The 20,330-nt window shown below is 37.5% G+C and overlaps 3 protein-coding genes across 3 annotated transcripts; 1 reads left to right on the forward strand and 2 right to left on the reverse strand.

Annotated features, from left to right (window-relative positions):
* Positions 1 to 437: 437 nt before the first annotated feature.
* guca1b (guanylate cyclase activator 1B) lies at positions 438 to 1,928 on the reverse strand. Its single transcript, XM_037684005.1, has 4 exons — positions 1,496 to 1,928; positions 1,044 to 1,193; positions 783 to 897; positions 438 to 598 (listed from the first exon to the last, which is right to left on the reverse strand). The coding sequence occupies exons 1-4, from the start codon at positions 1,697 to 1,699 to the stop codon at positions 474 to 476; spliced, it is 594 nt and encodes a 197-aa protein (XP_037539933.1). The 5' UTR covers positions 1,700 to 1,928; the 3' UTR covers positions 438 to 473.
* Positions 1,929 to 6,916: 4,988 nt separating this feature from the next.
* On the reverse strand, positions 6,917 to 15,452 carry LOC119416820 (serine/threonine-protein phosphatase 4 regulatory subunit 2-A). Its single transcript, XM_037684006.1, has 9 exons — positions 15,308 to 15,452; positions 14,614 to 14,695; positions 14,306 to 14,476; positions 12,049 to 12,142; positions 11,917 to 11,951; positions 11,719 to 11,793; positions 11,396 to 11,542; positions 10,946 to 11,217; positions 6,917 to 7,813 (listed from the first exon to the last, which is right to left on the reverse strand). The coding sequence occupies exons 1-9, from the start codon at positions 15,339 to 15,341 to the stop codon at positions 7,512 to 7,514; spliced, it is 1,212 nt and encodes a 403-aa protein (XP_037539934.1). The 5' UTR covers positions 15,342 to 15,452; the 3' UTR covers positions 6,917 to 7,511.
* A 142-nt stretch (positions 15,453 to 15,594) lies between these two features.
* On the forward strand, positions 15,595 to 19,023 carry LOC119416822 (eukaryotic translation initiation factor 4E type 3-like). The gene is made up of 7 exons (XM_037684007.1): positions 15,595 to 15,918; positions 16,546 to 16,618; positions 16,849 to 16,943; positions 17,032 to 17,092; positions 17,177 to 17,243; positions 18,654 to 18,809; positions 18,914 to 19,023. The coding sequence occupies exons 1-7, from the start codon at positions 15,788 to 15,790 to the stop codon at positions 18,958 to 18,960; spliced, it is 630 nt and encodes a 209-aa protein (XP_037539935.1). The 5' UTR covers positions 15,595 to 15,787; the 3' UTR covers positions 18,961 to 19,023.
* Positions 19,024 to 20,330: the final 1,307 nt, after the last annotated feature.

Consider the following 20,330-nt stretch of genomic DNA (forward strand, 5'->3'; position numbering starts at 1 on the left):
AGCCACAGTTTGATTCAATAGCTGTTACTTCTTCATAATGTAATCCTGCTATTTTATCCCAATAATCTTTTTATTTTTGTTTTAGTTCCTCAAAGCCCTGGGAGTGTTTTCAATCTGTTGCTCAATCAGTCAATTAATCAATTATCTATTCATCTATCCCGCCAAAATCCTAATGAGTTAATAAGCATGTTTAAAAGACCAAAACAAACAAACAAAATACAGTAAATGCTTTATAACTATTGCATGTGTAAAATACAGAAACAAACCAACAATAACATAGCAAGCAATGAATAGGATGAAGAGTAATGTTGCTAAGCTTCATAACTTTTATATAGGCAACTTCTCCAAACTCATAGTATACTCAAGTATAACACTGCCATGGAAACATATCGTGCAATGGCAGTGTGACTTTTATATACATCAATGTACAATTCATTAGGTGAACAATCACACATCCTTTGAACGAGTCAGTCTTAGAAGTCAGCGCTGCGTCTTCGCTCGTTGAGCCAATCCCCAGGGTTCACGTCCATCTGCAGCATCTTCATCACCCACTTGTCTCTTCGTGCTCCGTCTATGAACTCATCCAGTGAGAGCTCACCTACGTGCCAAAGGACAGTTATTCTATTCAGACACGCCTACATTTCTTAATTTAACTAAGAGTTGACTCCAAAATCTGTCTTCCCGTTTCATTTTTTTTCTTCTCAGAACGTCCCATATCCATTTTACTTGACAACACCAACCAAAACTTGTAAAAGTCTGCAGAAGCTCTCAGAAACTCTTACCATCTCCGTTTTCATCGACCAACTCAAATATCCGCTCAACCACTTGGTCTGGAGTCAGCAGGTTACATTCGTCATCCAGCTCTCCATGGCAGGCTTTCTTTAGCCGGTAAATGGACTGAAAAAGAAACTATTTTTAACCTGACTCCTGCACAGTCTGTTTTTATTATAAAAGTCTGAGGATTTGTTTGAAAGTATTGTAAACCTTATAAAACAATACATACGATCAATGTGAGTGAGTGCTACAATATGAGGACACATTACCTCAACAATTTCAAGAAGTTCTGTTTTATCGATGCATCCACTCCCATCTTTGTCGTACATTTTGAACGTCCATTTAAGTTTATGCTCCAGTTTTCCTCTCAGGACTAAGTTCAACGCTGCCACGTACTCCAGAAAATCAATGGTGTTGTCCTGAAAACAAACAGGAAGAGTTCAGCGAGCATTTGTCACCAAGACATTTCTATATAGCAGCAAGCTAAACAAAATACATTCATTTGGAAAATATTATCTTTATAAATCTTTATTGTTCAGAAAATCTGAATTTATGTCAATCCTACTTCTCAACTGGCTAAATCAAGCAGAGCAAACATTCAGAGGCTGAAACTTTAAGATGTGTACTTGAGCTACGATATCAGTGGTTGAACTTCTGCCTCTCAAATAACGATGATTAAAAATGGTTGGATTTAATTGAACCCTTGAACTTCGGTACTTACGCCGTTCTTGTCAAAGGCTCGAAACATGTTCTCGATGTAATCTGCGGCCTCCTTGTTATGAGTGACACCAAAAAAACTCTTGAACTCGTGCATGAACAGCGTTCCACTCGGACACTCCACAACAAATTTTTTGTACCATTCCTGCAGCTCGGCCACATCGATCTCCTTGTCCGGGTCACTGTCCTCGCTCAGGCGCTGACCCATGATGGGAAGGTTTTCTTCGGCTCACCTAACACTGAAATGATCTCTTACATTACACTAACCAGTTGAAGAGAACTTTACCTTAAACCTTTACTAAACAAAACCCATAACTCGTAGAGCATGATCACGAAGGCTCATTCCTCCAAGGAGCTTATACTAATCAACAAAAACCAAAATAATAAGTCAGTACAAGGAGAAGTGTCGTTAGGTTCTCTCTGTGTTGCAACAAATCCCATCTGAAAGTGAGGATGAGACTCAGATTTCTGTGGATCACATGATAACGGATTAGAAATGAAGACTTGTCAAACTCAATTAGTTCGTATAAAGATGACAAAGGGCTTTTCTCTGGGTTGCAGCACACAAATCAAGACTGCTCCCTGCACCGTTTGTAAGCTTTGTAGCTGCTGCCTCCTTAAAATGACTCTCAGGCACCACTGGAAATGCAGATCTACATGATGCTGCATCTACAAGGCCATTTTTAAAGCAAAGTTCTGTGGAAAGGCTATAACCTTTTAGTCTCTTTCATGTTGTAGAGCTCTCTTACTGAACCCAGCTGTGGTCAAAGTAGTCATTACTACGTCATTAAAGCAGCTCCAATCTAAAAAAAATCATTAGTTTTTTTTTTTGTTGCAAACACAATTTTATAGATGAAAGTTCATGCTCAATAATCCAGGTAAAAATCCAACGTCAGGTCATCTGGACAGTGCAAAAAAAGAAACCATCCAGATGACCTGATTGAACATTGTTGGATTTTTACCTGGATTATTGCGCATGAGCTGTTGGTGTTTTGCACAATTTTTGTGTGGCTACCTCAGAGGTGTTGATAGGGGAGAGGGCAGGTCCCAGAAACCATCTTATCACCAGTAAACTGTTTTTTTTTTTTTCCACTATGTGAGTGCGTTGCTTGTGGGACTCAGTTTCTTGGTGGCCATCCTCGGACTGACGAAGTCCTTTGGATGAAGGACGAAACGTCTCAGCAATAAAAAGAAACCGTCCAGATGACCTGACTGAACATTGTTGGACTGTTTTATAGACATTTAGACTGCCACACATATATTTCTGTAGTTATTTCTTGTGCAAATAGCAGCAGCATCAAAGTGTTGAAGTTTGGTGCAGCCTGGGGTCAGTTCCATTAAGAATGTCAAAAAATGTAATCCAGAATAATCACGTAATGCAAAAGGTAAAAGTATATGTGGGAGAGTTTGCATGAACTCCAGTTAATTTTTTTTAAGATTTTGAACCGTAAGCTGTTAAAGGTCAGAAATAAACCATTTCTCCAGTCATTCAACAGCTGTATCCAAGACATGCATTTCCCAAACCTCACTTTAAAATATCTGAACTATTCCTTTAATGCAACCAGACAGGAATGCTACGAACGTTTGACTTGAATTTCACCAATCTTTATGCTGCTATCAGTTTTGCAATGTTTGGATATTTACATAGAATTCTATTATTTACAAGCATAACCATCTGCGGCAGCACTTAGCAGTTGCACTTCCAGTGTAACCAGCGTCACTTCTGGCAGGAATTTCATATTTTGGCCAATCAAACAATGTACTGTAAAGCTAAATTGACAGTGATGTAAACTTTTAAGTAATAATATTCAAACATATCCTTTTGAAATTTTAAGATTTATTTTTTTTTACTTCGATCTGCTTTGGAAGTGGCCCAGTTTGGACCATTCCAACCAATAATTCATCAAACATCATAAAGCATTTATAAGGTGTTACAATAAAAAGTTTGTTACCTGATAGGATAATGAGATCTGTTTCATCTTACTCAATGGTAAAAGTGGAACGTGTGTAATCTCCTTCCAGAATAGGAAGTTCTGACCAGCCTGATGATTCAGCTCAGTCATTTATCCCCAACAGACCTGATTATTGTTTACAGGTCAGCTGCAGTCTGCCAACAGACCGCAACTGTTTTCCTCACTTGTAATGAAACTGAAAGGCATCATTGCTCTGCCAGACACTCTGAAAAAATGATTTTTTCAGTGGAACAACAATGTTGTTGTTTAATGGCTTGGGCTGGCCCTACATTATCCTGGCTGTGAAATGTGCTGACAGCAAGGAAAGTGATAATCTTAGCTTAGAGGTGTCCAGGCCACTGGCCATGTTAATCCTCTCATGATTAACATGATTCATTCCGCTGGTCTTACACAACTAATAATTTTATTCCACTTGTTTGTCTTTTTTTCTTAATCATCTTGCATAGGGGGCTGTGGTAGCTTGGTGGTCAGTGCTGTGGACTTGTAATCTTGTGGTTGTGGGTTCAAGGAAGGGCATCGGCGTAAAACAATTGCCAAATCTTTCGTGCGAATGAGCTCACTGTTGCGACCTAAGAGAGCAACCGAAAGAAGAAAATAATTTTGCACATATTCTTCTGTACCCGAGGCTTGTTTACCTTTTGTCTATTAAAGAAAGAAAACTCTTACAAGCACTAAAAACAGTATAGTCCTTATCAAAGTTCCCCCCATCAACTCCTCTGAGGCAGCCATGGCCAAAGTGGTTCAAAACAGCAAAGTTCAACAATCCAGGTAAAAAATACAACAGCAGATCATCTGGACGGGTTCTTTGTGTTGAAACGTTTCATCAAGTCATTATTCGGACGTTTTGAACCATTTTGGCTAGGACTGCCTCAGAGGAGTCGATGGGGGAGAGCGGACTCCAGACACCATCTTATCACCACCATGTGTGTGCTGCTTAGAAGAGTTTGTTGTGGCTCCTTGGACTGATGAAGTCTTTTGGATGGAAGATGAAACGTTTCAACAAATAGAAGCCGTCCAGAGGACCTGACTTAACTTTGTTGGAGTATAGTACTTATTTCATATATTTTTAAGTGGGGTTCTGTGAGTAATTAATATCTTGCCTTTTTTAGATTATGGTAAAAATGGTTTGATTCTGACCAGACTTTAGTCGAAGAGTGGCCAAGACTAAAGTGGACTGTTGTCATCTTAAAGCAGCTCCTACCACAAAAAAAAAAAAACTTTTAGCTTTTCATGCGAACACTGTTTTAATAGCCTCAACATCGTCATTAACTTTCCATAGTGTGATTGTTAACGTAGAATTATAGTTCTTTATAAAAACTAATGGCAGCAGCAGCTAGCTGTAGCACTTCTGATACAGTGTGGGGCATTTCGAACAGGAATACCAGTTTCTGTCGGGATAACCACACAATCTGGAACCATGTAAAGATTTATAAAATAGCATTTGCATGATGACATTTTTGAAACTAGTTATTTTAAGACGAAAACAGTTCCTTTTAGCTGTACTCATCAACTACGCTCACGTGTAAATAGTAACCTTTAATCAGGCAGGAACACTAAAAATGTTATTCAAATGTGTGGCTATTAATAACATGTAAACATGTTTGCTGCATATAATCAGCAAGTCAGCAATATTGTTAAGAGTACAGCCTACAGCAGAGAATGGGTAAAGACAAACAAAAACAAGTGATGTAATGTTCTTCATCCATTTAGCCAGTGGTGGAGAAAGTACTCAAACACTGTACTTAAGTAAAAGTACAAATAAACAGACAAAAATGTACTCTAGTAAAAGTAGAAGTACAACATTAACGTTTTTACTTAAGTAAAAGTAAATAAGGACTTGCTTTTAAAATACTTAAAGTATTAAAAGTAAAAATACTTGCTGAATGTATTACATAATGCAATGGTCTACATATCTTTAAGTCTGCGTACCGTATGTATATTTACTGTAATACATTAATAGTGTTGTTCCATTTTAATGAACAATGCTGCAGATAATACGTTTTTATTGTGTTTACTCTGTGACACAGTTCACACTTGGACTTGTGATTCTGTGCGTCAGAATTTCAGGGATGACCTGCAGAGTTAAACGTCATTAAGCAAAATAAGAAATAGGAATGATTTTACTTTTGAAAGTTTCTATTTAACACAAATTAAAACCAAAGTGTCATTTTAACTGCAGTAAACACATTTAAGTAAAAGTTGTCTGCCTGAAAAAAGGAGCATTAGACACGACTAACAAAGAAATAGGCAACGATCATTTCAACTCCAGTTTGTCATCAGCTCTAGATAAAATACTGTCTATTCAACCTTGTAATGGGTCAATATTGAACAATATTTTAACTTCCTGACACCATTTTTAAAACTTGGACCCGAGTGTCAAGTCATTTGGAGACATCTCCTGTTCTAACATCATGAACTGACACATTTTAATATTGCAGCAAGAATTTCTTGTTCAAGTTCAGAAGAAGTTGGTTTTCAAAGTTTTTTAAGTCCAGTCTGGCTCTTTTGGGAGACAGAATCTGTCCTGCTGTACTGAATAATCTTTCAGTAGTCTTTCTTTCAATAGTTTTTCCAATGGTCTTTCTACAGACTTTCAATAGTCTTTCAATAAGGCCATGGGTGGCACGTACTGTATCTTCTGGCTGACTTTCCTCGGTGGAATTCATTTGGGGTGTGTTAGCGGTGCTGTGGGTGCACCCAGCTCAGTGATGTATATACTAGAACATAGCTCTTCTTGAAGGTGGGTCTAACGTTACCTGCCCATTTTGCATTGATTCAATGGACCAACTCCCCTCTCGCCATTGGTTACTTTCAAATTAATGAACAAATTAAAAAGTTGCAACGTGAATGTAATTTGCAACACAACGCATTATAGAAATGTAGTGTAATAGAAAGTACAGATACCTAATCTAAAATGTAATGAAGTAAAAGTAAAAAGTGCCCATGTTTAACTCTACTTAAGTAAAGTACAGATACATGAAAAGTGTACTTAAGTACAGTAACGAAGTACTTGTACTTAGTTACATCCATAACTGCGCATGTTTCAGAGAACATTTTCAGACTGGCCAGACAAGGGCAGTTCCTCAAAAGTCACATTTCAAGTTTGACCAAATCCTTCCCACAGCTGCTCCACCTCATGAGCATAACCTGTTTTACAACTCAGATTAAAACCACTTGAACATATCAAATTTTAGCATTTATTGCTTTCCATGAATACTATTGTACACGCTCAAGCCTTCCATTTCCAGGCAGTGGACATGTATCACAAGTCTACAAAAACTGATTTACAGATGTGTACTGTAAAAATCCTAATTATCAAAAGTGATAGTTGTACAACGAAGGTACGACATACAGAAAGTACAAGTACCTTGTGTTTCGTTTAGAGTTTGATGCAGAAATGGCTACCTTTAGACCAAACTAATGCTCATCTAACCAAAGTGGTCACTACTGGCACAGCTGTGTTAAATTGGCTTCTTACAGTGACAAAGCAAAACAACTTTTTGCACGTCTTAAGGGGTGGATGCTAGTAAGTGCAAGGTAAGAAATATATATTTATATATGGTATGTGCTTCATATAAAACACAGACATCCATGAGGTTTTGCTTCATATCTGCAATGACCTCATTCACCTAGAACGAGATGGCTTCCTTAAAAAAATTAAAACTACTGTGCTTAGGCTAAAACACAATTCTGTCAAATGGATCTCCTTGGAAATAAATGACAAATGACATACAAAGACACATTATCAACATTAAATAAGTTCAAACATAGAAATAAAGAAAACTTTTTTTTGTTGTTGTTAATAGTGAAAAAGGCAGTCTCCATGATCTTTTTCAAATAATCTCCTTCCAGTTTAAAGACCAGCTGACCAGTAGCCACGAGAAGCTGAAACAGAAGAGAGCTTTAGATCCTTCTGTAAGGAGTCTCATAACCCATGTCACTTTTGGTCCTGATGCCTAAAGGTCCACAGTGCTACAGATATACCCTTGGGTTGGTATCATACAGTGTAATAAAAAAAAAAAAAGTCAAAGTATGCTGAGCTTCTGGTTAGTCGTGTTCCCCGAGCTCTAACGAGGTCTCAGCATTGTCTGAAATGTCAGCACCACCCTCTGTGGGCAAGTCTGGGGAATTACTGGAAGAAGAAACCTGTCCATCTCTGGTTGAGCTCGCTCCATCACAGCTGCTGCTGGTGCACTCTTCATTGTCCTGCTCAGAGCTTGTGTTCGTCTCTGATGGATCCGGCTGCTCAGGCTGATCCTCAGAGCTGACACCGGTGACACTGAGGGCAGCCACACTCTCAGCGGAGTCTCCTTCCTTCTGGGCTGGTTCAGTTTGCAGGCCGTTTTGCTCTGAGGAAAAAACAGTGACAGAATGTTTATGAATAGTCTTTGTAACTAATTACTCCTGGGCTACCTTATTTTAAAGGCCTGTAAAGCTATGTTTATGCCTTCAAAAACAGCGCGTTGTAAATACACTAATAGTGCTAATGTAATGAAATTATCCTTATCAATAAGATTTAAATATTACGAGAACCAGGAAAACGGACTGAAGTTGTAGTTAAATCATGGGGACTACTTGTCTATTCAGACAGCATCTAGAGGGCCATAGCTGAGGGACAAAAATGGTATCTTATCTCTCCGTAGTAACTATTGAAGAACAATTTAAATTTGGTTTTATTTTGTAGAACACAAATGGCAAATTTCAAAAAAGTTCTTGCCTTAAAAATAACCTAATTAAACCTTAGCTCTAAATATGGACTAAAGATAGCAGCACTAATAATAATAATAATAATAATAATACTGGTTCAGAAACTGTTCTTGTTGGCGAGAACCAACCAACAACAAATCAAAAAGCTCAGATTTCCAACATGGCAGCCCCTGTTAGATCGTGTTATTCACGTAATTAATGAAGAAATAAGTGATTTGGCATTTTCAACTGGAATTTATTGAAATGAGCAACGCTGGGCCTGTTGGGTCTTTTTTTTCCCTTCCATTGTTAAAATTACTACAAGTGATGTCTGTAAGGTGAACAATGTTTACATCGCATCATGTTAAACCACTAATGAAACGTCAGCTTGGCTCAGTTTACTCCACCTGTACTGTAGTAGTAGACCACTATTTATATAGGAAACTAAAATCGCCTGGAGTATGTCTGACTGAACGCTGATCTGTGTGGTTGATGTTTGAAACCATTTTCCTGAAAACTGCAACAAGATTGCACGTGTTGTTTTTTGAAACATTCTGTATTAATACTCTCATCATAATTGAAATGGGATTCAAAATTTAATTGTGATCTTTATACAGATTTGGGCTTGAACGTCGCTGTCACGGGAATGTGTATTATTTGCGCTCACCATGCTCCATAATTGTCACTGCTCTTTTACCGTTATTGTGAATACTGTTAAAATGTTCCATGATCCTTACCGTATGTAATAATCAGTCTTCATGTAATCAGTCAGTAAAGGGACAGCAAGAGATAATTCTATCATCTTCAAGGTGATCAATACGATTACAGTGGCATCTTTCTTGGAGTGCCCTTGAGAACTGCTGGTCTTCCAGATTTCCTCCCACTTCTGACTACAGCTGGGTTTTGATAAAGCTGGACAGGGCGGGGAGGGGCTGGAAGTTTTTACAAAACTGATTTTTCTGTTCAGGAAGTCAGAACGGGTCAGAGCGTCAGACAGGTGAAAGCATTGATAAGTGTGAACTTGTAAATGCACTGATCTTCTGTGATTGCTGTTCAGATCTTTGTAATAAATCTGATGAAGCTTACACCTGGTTGTTTTGGGAATCCCTTTTCTCCACGACAGTCACCTTCGGTGAAATGAGAAAAAATGTTTTTCAAAATTAAGCTACAAACCAATAATGGACAAAAAAAAACCCTAACTTTCTAGAAACCTTGAACTCTGTATGGTCAAGTGGTATGTCTATAATAACTATTTATACAAAATTATATAATAGTTGAGGTTGTTAACATTTTAAATTGAAGAACAAACAGAATTTTTCATGTGAATATAACTTGTTTGTAATTTTTTTACAGGTTATATATTAACAGGTTATATATTAAAATTCTGTATATTTGAAAAGCTGATTATATATATATATATATATATATATATATATATATATATATATATAATTTTTTTTATTTTGCTAATTAAGGAGCAGTTTTGTTTTTCTTTTTAGCTTTGCATTCCTAGATGCCTAACGCCATCCTACACCTAAATAAAGTGGTTTGCTCACCCCCAGTGTGTTGCCATGAACTCAAAAGATTAGCCCAGTACAAGATTTGTCCCATGGTCTAGCAGATGCTTTTTCCATTTTAACCAGGAGGGTTCAATTGGACCTAGGCTAAGCCCAAGACATAAGCACTCAAAGAAAAAAAATTAATCACAAGAGCTACTTTGAAAACAATCATCTGATCTACTGTATATAAAATTTATTTGAGCCTTAACTGGGGTGTGGGCGGGCAGTTTGTGATGACATTCATAAACTGACATGATGTAAAGTCTAAGTCTCTTTTAGTAATACACCCCTCATTAGAAACTATTAATGGAAAAGTTCAAAGATGAACAAGCAAGAGTATGTTTCCAGATGTGTTTTGTCATGCCTTCCTCCTCATGTAAATATCGACTTGAGAACAGAGCAGGTGATGAAAAACGAGCAGATGAGCTATTGGGGAGTCAATTTAACTAAAAGACTCAAAAGAAAACTTTTAGCCTCAAAAATTAAATTTAAAAAATAAATGAGCTATCACAGTTTAATTATTGTTAATGTAGCCAATTGTTAGTTCCAAATAGTCTATAACTTATAGCCAGTCATTGATGTACTCCCACATAGCAGATCCCACTTTCAACCATGTTTTAAATGATCTCAAATAGGTAAACTGTAAATAAAGAGCGCTAAAATAAGAAATAAAGTGTTGGTGTTCCATCTCTCAGTTATGGAAAGAAACAGTTGTCAGTGTGGGAGTAAAACAAGGGATTTTCCCCAAACTGGCCACAAGTTTAGAAGCCATACAAAACCCACGATGGAGGAGCCCTGCTCCCCACTGACGGCATCACATCCCATCACAGTGGTTTCAGGGGGAGTGTAGAAGTTAACTTTTACCTCAGTCTTTTTGTCAAGTTCTTCTTTTGTCAAGTGTGGGAGTGAGATGTCTATAAAAATCTATAAAAAACGAGTATCCAAAGTCAAATAAACATTTATGCAAATGTCAGGATGCAGGTTTTCAGCAGAACATTATGTTCTAACACGATGAACTGTGGTACTTCACCTGTTAGTGGTTTGAACATTGTGGCTATTTAGTAAATGTTTAAGTGTCTGAAAAACAAAATCAAAATGTTCACTCAAAAGGTGAAGGTAATCAATGTTTCTGGCATTGTTTTCCAGATGGGTTTTCTATAAACTAATTTGCTTGTTTGCACAAGAACTTGATTATTCTGGCAGTAGATACACATCAGCCGGAGTATGAACACTTACCAGGAGTCTCTGTATCACTAGGTGTGTCACAAGATTTGTCACTTTTGCACTGCTCATCACAGGAGTCTTCGGATGACTCCTGTGTCTTGTTCTCTAGTTCTTTATGACAAGACGACTCATTTTCTTCACTTTTTAGTTCATCCTCTTCTTTTACATCAAACTTCAGCCTCTTGGCTTCTTGGCTGTTGTCGTCGGTGTCCTCCTCTTTCTCTGGGCGTTTGTTTTTTATTGAACATCTGGGTTTTATCTCATCTTCTGATGGCAAAGTTTCACTGGCAAAAACACGTTATCATTAATCACACATTAATCAATTATTTCCACTAGGTATTAGTCCTTGTGTATGTCCTGAATTATGGATCTTTACAGAGGAAACACCTGGACTTGACAACAAATATTGGTTATTATCATAGGTTTATACTAACTAGGTGTGTCACTCTCACTTGTACTTACCTCATACGGTGCTCCTCCACCTCGGCAGTTGGGTCTGGCTCTTTGCTGACTGGACAGTCAGGCAGTCCATTAGTGGGTAGTGAAGTCGACATTGGCAGCTTTGGTCTGTTGAGTGTTTTTGGTGTGCCTGGCCCGTTCACATTTCGACTACACAAGAAAAAAATGACCATTTTAAAAATGTCATGCCACAAGATAGGAGACAAATCAGCAGAATCCTGACTCAACCTGACAAGTCAAACTACATTTAGACTTTGTGACCGTCTTTGATTGTAGTAAAAGAGGTGTCAGTCCATTACAAATACTGATAAGAACTGTGCTCCCACCTGTCTGAATAGAGAGAGGAGTTACCCGGAAACATCACCCCATTCATTCTGTTTACGCTTGATGCTCCATTTTTGCTTTAAAAGAAGCAAAAAGGCACGGAAATACCTGTTACCAGAGCTTTTCATAATACGCTTCAGTTTGAAGACTGAAGCTGGGATAGCAAAGAGCATAAAGTTAGTCAATGATGATGCACTTACTCTGTGGGGTAAACACAGCTGACGACCATTACATTCTGCAACAACAAACAGTATTATGCATTAATATTAAACAGTAATAAACATAATTAAAAGCGAACAGACTTTTATATAATGAGGGAATTAATTTCTCACCTTTTCTAAACCTCGGAGAAACTTGTCTGTACCTGTATAATGTCGCTTAGGATCCGTAAGCAATTCACACAGACGCTGGATGGTGAATGGAGTTCTGGAAAAAGTTACAGATATTTACTTTTAAAAACACTAAATATTCTTAATATCAACATCAGCACATCCTGCCAGAGCTGCAAGCCAAAAAGAAAAAACAACATTTTAATAGGATTGTATTCATATCTCCAATATGTAATAGTACCATTTTGTAAAACCAACAGAGCAGTGTCAAATGATGACAACATGTCTATCATCATTTATTTATTTGCACTGTATTTATCTTACTGTAGTTTACTGTGAAGTAGTTTGTGATATGTATCTGAAAAATGCACTTTATGCACATCAACTTTATCTGCTTGCTCTCATAATGTAAGGCTGACCATGTACTTTAACTTTGAACTTTTAAAGTTATTAGATTGTGAAAAACTGTATATTAGTTTAGACAAAGTTTAAAAAAAAAAAATTTTTCTACAATTTTAGCTTCTCTCCATTGGCTGCCTGCAAAAGTCAGAATGTAATTTACCATAAACTCCTTCTAAGGCTATGTTCACACTGCTCAAGTCAGGGTTTTTTGCTCAAGTCTGATTTTTTTTAGCGTGCTCATTCACATTATCAAAGAAATGTGACCTCCCTCAAACTCCAGTGTGAACCGCTTACAGTTCTGAGGTGACCCGCATGCGCAGAAGATGATGCGACTTCACATGCAGCGCGCTTTGATTAAGGAAGAAAATATGGATGCTATGCATGTTTGCATGTGGGATTGTGTGTGTGTCGTGCAATCAGAAATGAGGCTTGTTTGGTCCAATGCTAACATTTAATCGTGTTTATGTATTGTATTATAATTTCAATAACGTGCCAATAACAGGATTTGAAACTGGATCTATGTTGGCTTGAAGTGGATTTATATTTTTTATTTCTTTTTGGTTTTATGGGAGTGGTGGCGCAGAGGTTAGAGAAGGTGGACCTGTGATCAGAAGATCGCCGGTTCAACTTCTGGTACCGACAACAGTAAAAATGTGAGTGGGATAGATGAAGCACCTACACCTGCCCCCACCCTCATTTGCCCCACTCCAGGCCCTTGAGCAAGACCCTTAACCCCCCACCATCTGCTCCTCCGGGTGCCATAGATAGCAGCTCTCTGCTCCACAGAGGGCTGTGGTAGCTCGGCGGTCTGTGGTTGCGTCAGATGGGCATCTGGCGTAAAAACAATTGCTAAGTCTTCGTGAGACTTTGTTTGCTATGGTGACCTCTGAAGAAGGGAGCAGCCGAAAGAAGAAGAAAAAAACAACAATTATTTTTGGTTTTATACACAAAATAAATGGAATTGAAATAAATAAGATATGGTCACGTTTTCTTTTCTCCTACCTCCTTATTTTTATTTTATTTATTCTTTGGGGTACCAAACATGCAAACTGTCACAATGCAAGCACCAACATTTAGCAAGAATTGAGCAGTGTCTAAGAGGAGAAAAAATGTAACTACGGTACTGTATAATGTTTTACTCATAATTACAACTGCTTATTTTGCACAGCAGACCAGCATTACTGTTAAATGTTGTATTGTGAGAGCAGGTTAGAGCAGTGGTTCCCAACCCTGGTCCCTGAGGAACACCATCCTGCATGTTTTAGTTGTTGTTTAGTAGTTTGCTTTGATACACCCGCTTTGAGTGAATGGATGGTTAACAGGCTTCTACGGAACTTGATGAAGTTATTCAATCACTGAATCAGGTGTGTTGGAGCAGGGAAACAACTAAAACATGGAGGATAGTGTTCCTCGAGGACCAGGGTTGGGAACCACTGGGTTAGAGAATCACATCTTTTTTCAAGCATGACGGAAATAGTTATTCATAATGCATCATTTCCTAAACTCTGGTGAAAATGTTTCACCTAGAAAATTATGACGAACCGTAATTCTAAAATACAAAGACCAGTTCAAGTTATTATTTGTTTGTTTGTTTTGATGCCTTTAATTGTAAGCTATAGACAAACATAATCTCAGTTTTGAAAGATTTCCCAAACGGTTTTGGTTTGCTAAAACTGTACACTGCAGCCCACAAAGATTCAGGCTAATGTATTTTTATAAAAAATTTTTTTGGGGGGTTAAAAAATCCAGTATTTCAGGAATAATCCTACAAGGCTATTTGGAAGTGCATGTGAAGTTGTAACCTAATCGTTTTGTCAATTTGAAAAGCCTTCAAAACAGTGTTTTTTACTCCACTTACCCATTGTAACCATCAACAATCTTTAGGATCCTTTTTTTCATTTCTTCAAAGGGAACATACTCAACATTGGAGTTATGTGGTCCTCTCTGTTCCGGTGTTGAAGCATGAAAGTCGTTCATGACTTTTTCCAACTTAAACATGAAGTATATTTTAAACTGTGACCACGAGATCCTAGAAGACATTAAACATGCAAGTATATTATTCATGGGCATAAAATTACAAAAGCTTCTCTTCTTTAAAGAAGCACAAAGCAGACTGCAAGTGCAGAACCAGTATTTTGCCTGAAGTTATTGTAATTTACTACTCACACTGGTTGTCCCGTCTTGGCAACATGACACAAGAACTGCTCTAAAACAGGACAGATTTCTTTTTTCCCCTTCTTCTCAAAATCTGTTAAAGTCACACAAAAAAACTGTTAATAGTAATGATTAAACTGGTTAAGATATCTGCTACAGAAAGGGAAAAAACTTTCCTAGATCAATCAGATATTGCAAATTGCAACATTAGCATTCATTTCAAGTACAACTTCTAACACATCTCCAAGTCTACGATGGTGTAATAAATATAAAGTATTTTAATCGGCTGTGTGGGGAAAAATGTATTTATTTAAGTAAAACAAGACAAGTGTTAAGAGTGCCACTCATCTGCACGGAAAGTTGATTTGCTGTTAGCAGTGCATTGTTAGCTTTATGTTTCAGCTAGCTGTTTACATAATCATCAAGTGTGAGCTGGAGTAGAAAAAGTGAAACATTTCAAATGCAACAGACTGTTTTTTTTTTTTTTTTTGCAAGATGTAACTTGAAACTAGTTAGGTCAAGCAGGGTCTAATGTTTCATGAGTGCTTTCTTTAACGCTAGTTGTTGCTGGTATGCTAAAATACGGACGGTAAACGTGCGAAACGTAGTTATCGAAATGAGTGATTTAACCAATACAATAAAATCAAACGCAAAACCGTCAAACTCTAGAAAATAAATCATTAATTTGGATAAGTGTAAACATTGCCTTGAAACGCTTCCAGCACGGAGTCGATATCCATAGCTGTGTCCAGTCCCTGGCAGGAAATGCTTGCTGATTAGCGGCGCAGCTAGCACGTAGCTCCTCCACAAAGCTGCTGACAGACCCGACTGCGCATGTCTGCAATGACGTCATGAACTTTGCGGAAGAAGCAAATATCAACAAAGGTGTTTAATATACAAGCGGTTAAAAATAAGTCGTCAGTGAGTGTTGCTTAATACTTTCCGTAGTTATGTTTAAAAGTAAAGGTACATGTGGGCTCTGGTGATAAAGCGATAGTTCTGGTGCGCTATAGAACAACAAGGGACGTCAACATTTTCTTTTTTTTCTTCATGTGACGGAACTAACCGGTGAAACCACCTATGAGTCAGTGGCTAATAGTTTTAACATCACCTAACGAACCGATACATATTGAATCCGGACAGCTTTTGGGGAACATCGGCGTTAGCGAGTTAATATATAGATTCAATGGCAGTTCCTGTAGCTGCAATACAACTGAACTCACCGTCCAGCCTGAGCGGAGATTTAGGAAGAATGTCACCCACCAGTGAAAATGACATCCTGCCTTTACACTCACCCTGGACTTTCTGGCTCGATAGGTAAGAAAATAATTGCTTATTTTTTACACACGTTCGTTGTGTTTTCTTATGAAACCCTTGCTGGTGTTAAGTAAACTCAAAACGATAAAAAATATGAATTTACCAGTCCTGAATATGCCTATTTAATCTGAACTGTCTCCTTAGAAATGAAAATGAAACTTGAAAAGGTCTAGTTAGGTAACAGCTTTTGATAATTTTATTCTTTTGACGTCAGCACAGATAAAACATTATAAATCAGTCCAGTGATTTATAAGCACCTGCTATTGTTTTAAACTTAACTGAGTCTCTTGTTGTTGGTGTACAGCCCATTTACCTAAAAACAAACTTGTGTGCGTCAAAGAAATGAAAGTTATAAATGTAACAGCCATGATTTTAAAGATCACTAAATAAATTGAGTAATCGTGGTCACATGCTCAACGTGTACAGTGCAAACCACAGGGGGCAGGGGGGCTGTGTTCAAATGGGGTCAGTGTTGTTTACTGGCTTATATGTCATCTGATCCCCACACCCCAGAATGTCTGCACAGAGGGTAGCACTCATCTGTCTAATAAATATGGCTATGGAAAAAACAAAGAGAGAAATAAATAATAACACCAAGTATTTATGAAGCGTCTCTTCTGGTGACAGATCTCTGCCAGGGACAACAGCAGCTGAATGTGAGTCAAACCTGAAGAAAATCTACACCGTGGAAACCGTCCAGGTATGATGCTTTTACTGTCTGAACACATCAAGCCAATCTAGTTAATAGCAACCCATGTTATTTGCATTGTGCTAGTATTCCAGTACCGTCTGCATTATTTATAAATGAGATTAGGGATAAAAGGCAAATCTCAGGCTGTGGTTGTGTCCATTGTTGCTTATTCCAAACATTACCAGCACTGGTTAAAGGCTCAACAAAATAACCTGTTTCCTCTCCTCACCTTGGAGCAGAACTTCTGGAGAGTTTACAACAACATACCCAGTGTCTCCAGCTTACCGATGAGATGCAGCTATCACCTGATGAGGGGAGAAAGGAAGCCTCTTTGGTTAGTTGTCTCTGCAGAATAAGGTGTGTTTCAATTATATTTCGAGGAATAAGTAGTGTCTATTTTTTTTCTGATTGTTTGCAAACAGGGAAGAAGAGAGCAATGCTAAAGGTGGTGTTTGGAAAATGAAAGTGCCCAAGGAATGCACTGTAAGTGAGATAACATTGCTGAGTATTTATGATGCATGTTTTTGCTGCTTTCTCTGTTTAACAATCGTATCATTTACTTTACAGTCTTCTGTGTGGAAAGAGTTGCTGCTGGCTACAATCGGAGAACAGTTCAGTGATTACTGTGCCTCAGGTAGATGACTATTTTTGTCTTTTTTTTTTTGTTGTTGCTGGTGAATTAAATTTAATTGCTCCCAAAGCTAACAATATTTCCATTTTTGACACTATATACAGAGCCAGTTCAGTTTGGAATACTGAAATATTACTAAATTATTTCAATATGGATTTTTTTCCAGTCAGCTTTTGTACATTTGTAAAATACTGATTTGGTCAAAGCTGTGTAGTTTTAAGAAAGTTTATTGGATTGCATCAAAACCGCGAACATTTGTAGGTGACCGTGGAGAAGAACTCCCTTTTGACAGAAAAGTACCTCCAACAAAACCAGGGTAGTGATCTACGTCAAACAATTGGTGGTTGAGAAGAGGGGAAAAGGACGCATAGAACGTTAAGGAAGCTCGCTTTAAGGCAAAATGTGTCCACCCTCAAACAAACCGTCTGCGTAAAGGAGCAAGTGGAGCAGCTGTTCCCCCAGTGTCGTAAGTGGAAGTGCAAACTTGTGATTTTGCTATTGAATTTTTACACTTAAAAATGATTCATTACTTTCAACAGAAAGAGGTTGATGGTGTTAATAAATTGAAAAAAATATTTGAAAATAATCACTACATTTTACACTCCTCCTCCCACAGCTTCAAGTTGGTTCAGTCCAACGTGGCACGACACCAGTAGCTGTTAGCTTGCAACTCAAAGACACAGAGCAGTCAGCTGTGAAGGTCAGAAAGAAAGCTAAATTCAGTTTTTAAAGAGTTGAAACTGGAGTGTAACTCTTTCTGACTATAAATCAGACAGAATAGAGGAATAATAGTGTAACATCTCTCCATTTAGGTGTGCAATATATCCACATAATTATATATATTTTTTTTAAGTGGGAAATGGTCCTTTTATGCTGCTGTCATATTGAAATTTACCAAGGATAAAGCTAAAAAAAGCACAAAAATTGGGCTAAATATTTTATGGCCTAAATGTCTACATTGAATTGACTCATTATAAGCATTAAACTATAATTTGTTCTAATAGAAAAAATAACATTTACAGGGTTTCAAACCCATGAGGCCTTTAAAATATGGTGGAGATTTCAAGGTTCTTTATTGTCATTCACATCACAGGTGGTACATGAGGTGGAACGAAATTGTGTACTCGAGGACCCAGTTAAATCATATTTTTGAATTGACACAAAACCCAATTTAGCCCTAACTACAAGTAACACACACAAAACATTTCTCTATAGGTCAGTGACAGGATGTACCCACTTGTGTTTTTAAAATAAAAAAAGAGTAAAAAAAAGAACATATCCTGGTCAAATGCTGTATATCCAAGGTTTCTTACGTAAGCACGATGACACCAACTGAGCGCTCTTTCCTTAACCCCGTGGATTTAATCAAATTTGGGAATAATATAATGTAATTGTGTTAAATTGTGTTTACAGAGGATGAGGTTGTCGGGGTCAGCGTCAGTGTAAGAGACAGAGAAGACGTAGTTCAGGTTTGGAACGGGAACGCTTCCTGTGCCAGCGAGTCAAACGTCTTGGGAAAGATCTATGAGCTTCTTCCACAGACACCATTTAAAGCTGTGTTTTATAAACGTGAGCATCTTTTTCTTTCTTTCGTAGCATTTTATTGTGAAACCTCAATAACGTAAAACTTTTTCTTTTTGCCTAAATTCTGTTTTTGCTTCTTTTTCTTGCAGCTCATATGGAGCACCATGCTTTTGAAGGTGGTCGAAGCAGACACTGACACATTTTGCACATCGGACGTTTTGAACTATACAATATTCGTCTTTGCAGATAGTATTTGTACTCCAATACTTGGGCAAATGACAACACAGTTGAGTTAGTTACCTCAGTCAAGCCCAAGTATTGTGACTCCGTAAGTGGCATGCACGTTTTCAAAGAACATCTTTAACAAGAAAATCCTATTATTATTATTACTGAAAGCAAAAACTGTTACAGTTTGATTTTAAAAACGTTTAAAGGTTTTTTTTTATACTTAAATGTTTTATCAAATTAAAACAAATCATTTGTTAAATGCACTCTAACATACTTTGTGGAGTTGAATGAGGACAGATCTTTTAAGGAAATGTTGATTTTTGGTTTAAAGATACAGCCATGCTCAATGAGGCACATCTATGTCCTAATAATTTATTATGAATTGTGGTAATCAGGTTCTTTCATGTTTGCTTGTGTGTGTAAAATAGTCGTGTAACAGTTAGTTGTTCTGGATAATGAATAACTCTTATGTAAGCAGAAAGGTTTGTGTCTTTGCAGAGTATTGCACATTATTTCTTGTTAGAGGTGAAAGGAGAGTTTTCTTTTTACAACAAAATAACCTCGATGCACAAAACACCTTGATTCTAGGAAATGCAATCATTGCTTTGTGGATTTGTAGATTTCTGGTAGTTCTGCTGTGGATATCATTTTGCTTATGCCTCTGCCTTAAATCAAACTGTGTGTTTGTTGTGGGGTGGGGTGGGGGTTAAAGAACATCTGATAGCTCCACTAGAATTATATGAAGTTGTGATGCTTGAGACCAAATGCTCTTTGGCTTTGTGTCACGTTTTCATAAAGTGTACAACTTTTTTTGGTCTGTTTTCTTGTTCCGCTGTCTTTTTCTTGCTCTTGGTAGGAACTAAAACTTCTATACACCAATGTGGTTTTGTGTGACCTGTGTTGACTATTTGACACCCCCACCTATTCTGTGGGCAGTAAGACGAAACTAGCTTCAAGAAGGAAATATGAACCAAAAAGAAAAAAAGGGGGGGGGGGGGGATGTTTTGTAACATTGTGTCTGATTTCCATCAGGAAAAGAAAAATATTTTTTCAAAACATAAATTAGTCCCGACTTGGTTTGTGTGCCAAATGTAGTTTGGTTGTTTATTTGTTGGGAAAAGGCACACAGTGAAGTATAAGGATATTTCTGTTTCCTTGCAGTTTTTTTTTTTTTCCTGACGGCTCATTTCAAATCTAAAATCTTGCAACAGATTGTTGATGTTGGATGGGGCCTTGTAGTCCATGTACTGGCTTTATTACAGTGTTGAAGTCCTCTTTGTTCTGCATGTTGAAACTGTTTCTGTTTGTTTTATACATGTTGGAAATGGAAAAAATAAA

This window comes from Nematolebias whitei, chromosome 11, assembly GCF_014905685.2.
Source record: "Nematolebias whitei isolate Nwh7 chromosome 11, NemWhi1, whole genome shotgun sequence".
Lineage (NCBI taxonomy): Eukaryota > Metazoa > Chordata > Actinopteri > Cyprinodontiformes > Rivulidae > Nematolebias > Nematolebias whitei.

Coding starts and splice junctions, on each gene's coding strand:
- guca1b (XM_037684005.1), bottom strand. CDS start 1,699: ATGGGTCAGCGCCTGAGCGAGGACAGTGACCCGGACAAGGAGATCGAT. Junction 1,194..1,495: donor GAGCCTTTGACAAGAACGGC/GTAAGTACCGAA, acceptor GTTTGTTTTCAG/GACAACACCATTGATTTTCT. Junction 599..782: donor GGTCGATGAAAACGGAGATG/GTAAGAGTTTCT, acceptor TTTGGCACGTAG/GTGAGCTCTCACTGGATGAG.
- LOC119416820 (XM_037684006.1), bottom strand. CDS start 15,341: ATGGATATCGACTCCGTGCTGGAAGCGTTTCAAG. Junction 11,543..11,718: donor TCCTCTCTCTATTCAGACAG/GTGGGAGCACAG, acceptor TTTCTTGTGTAG/TCGAAATGTGAACGGGCCAG. Junction 11,218..11,395: donor GTGGAGGAGCACCGTATGAG/GTAAGTACAAGT, acceptor TGTTTTTGCCAG/TGAAACTTTGCCATCAGAAG.
- LOC119416822 (XM_037684007.1), top strand. CDS start 15,788: ATGGCAGTTCCTGTAGCTGCAATACAACTGAACTCACCGTCCAGCCTG. Junction 16,944..17,031: donor GGAGAAAGGAAGCCTCTTTG/GTTAGTTGTCTC, acceptor GTTTGCAAACAG/GGAAGAAGAGAGCAATGCTA. Junction 17,244..18,653: donor CAGTGATTACTGTGCCTCAG/GTAGATGACTAT, acceptor TTGTGTTTACAG/AGGATGAGGTTGTCGGGGTC.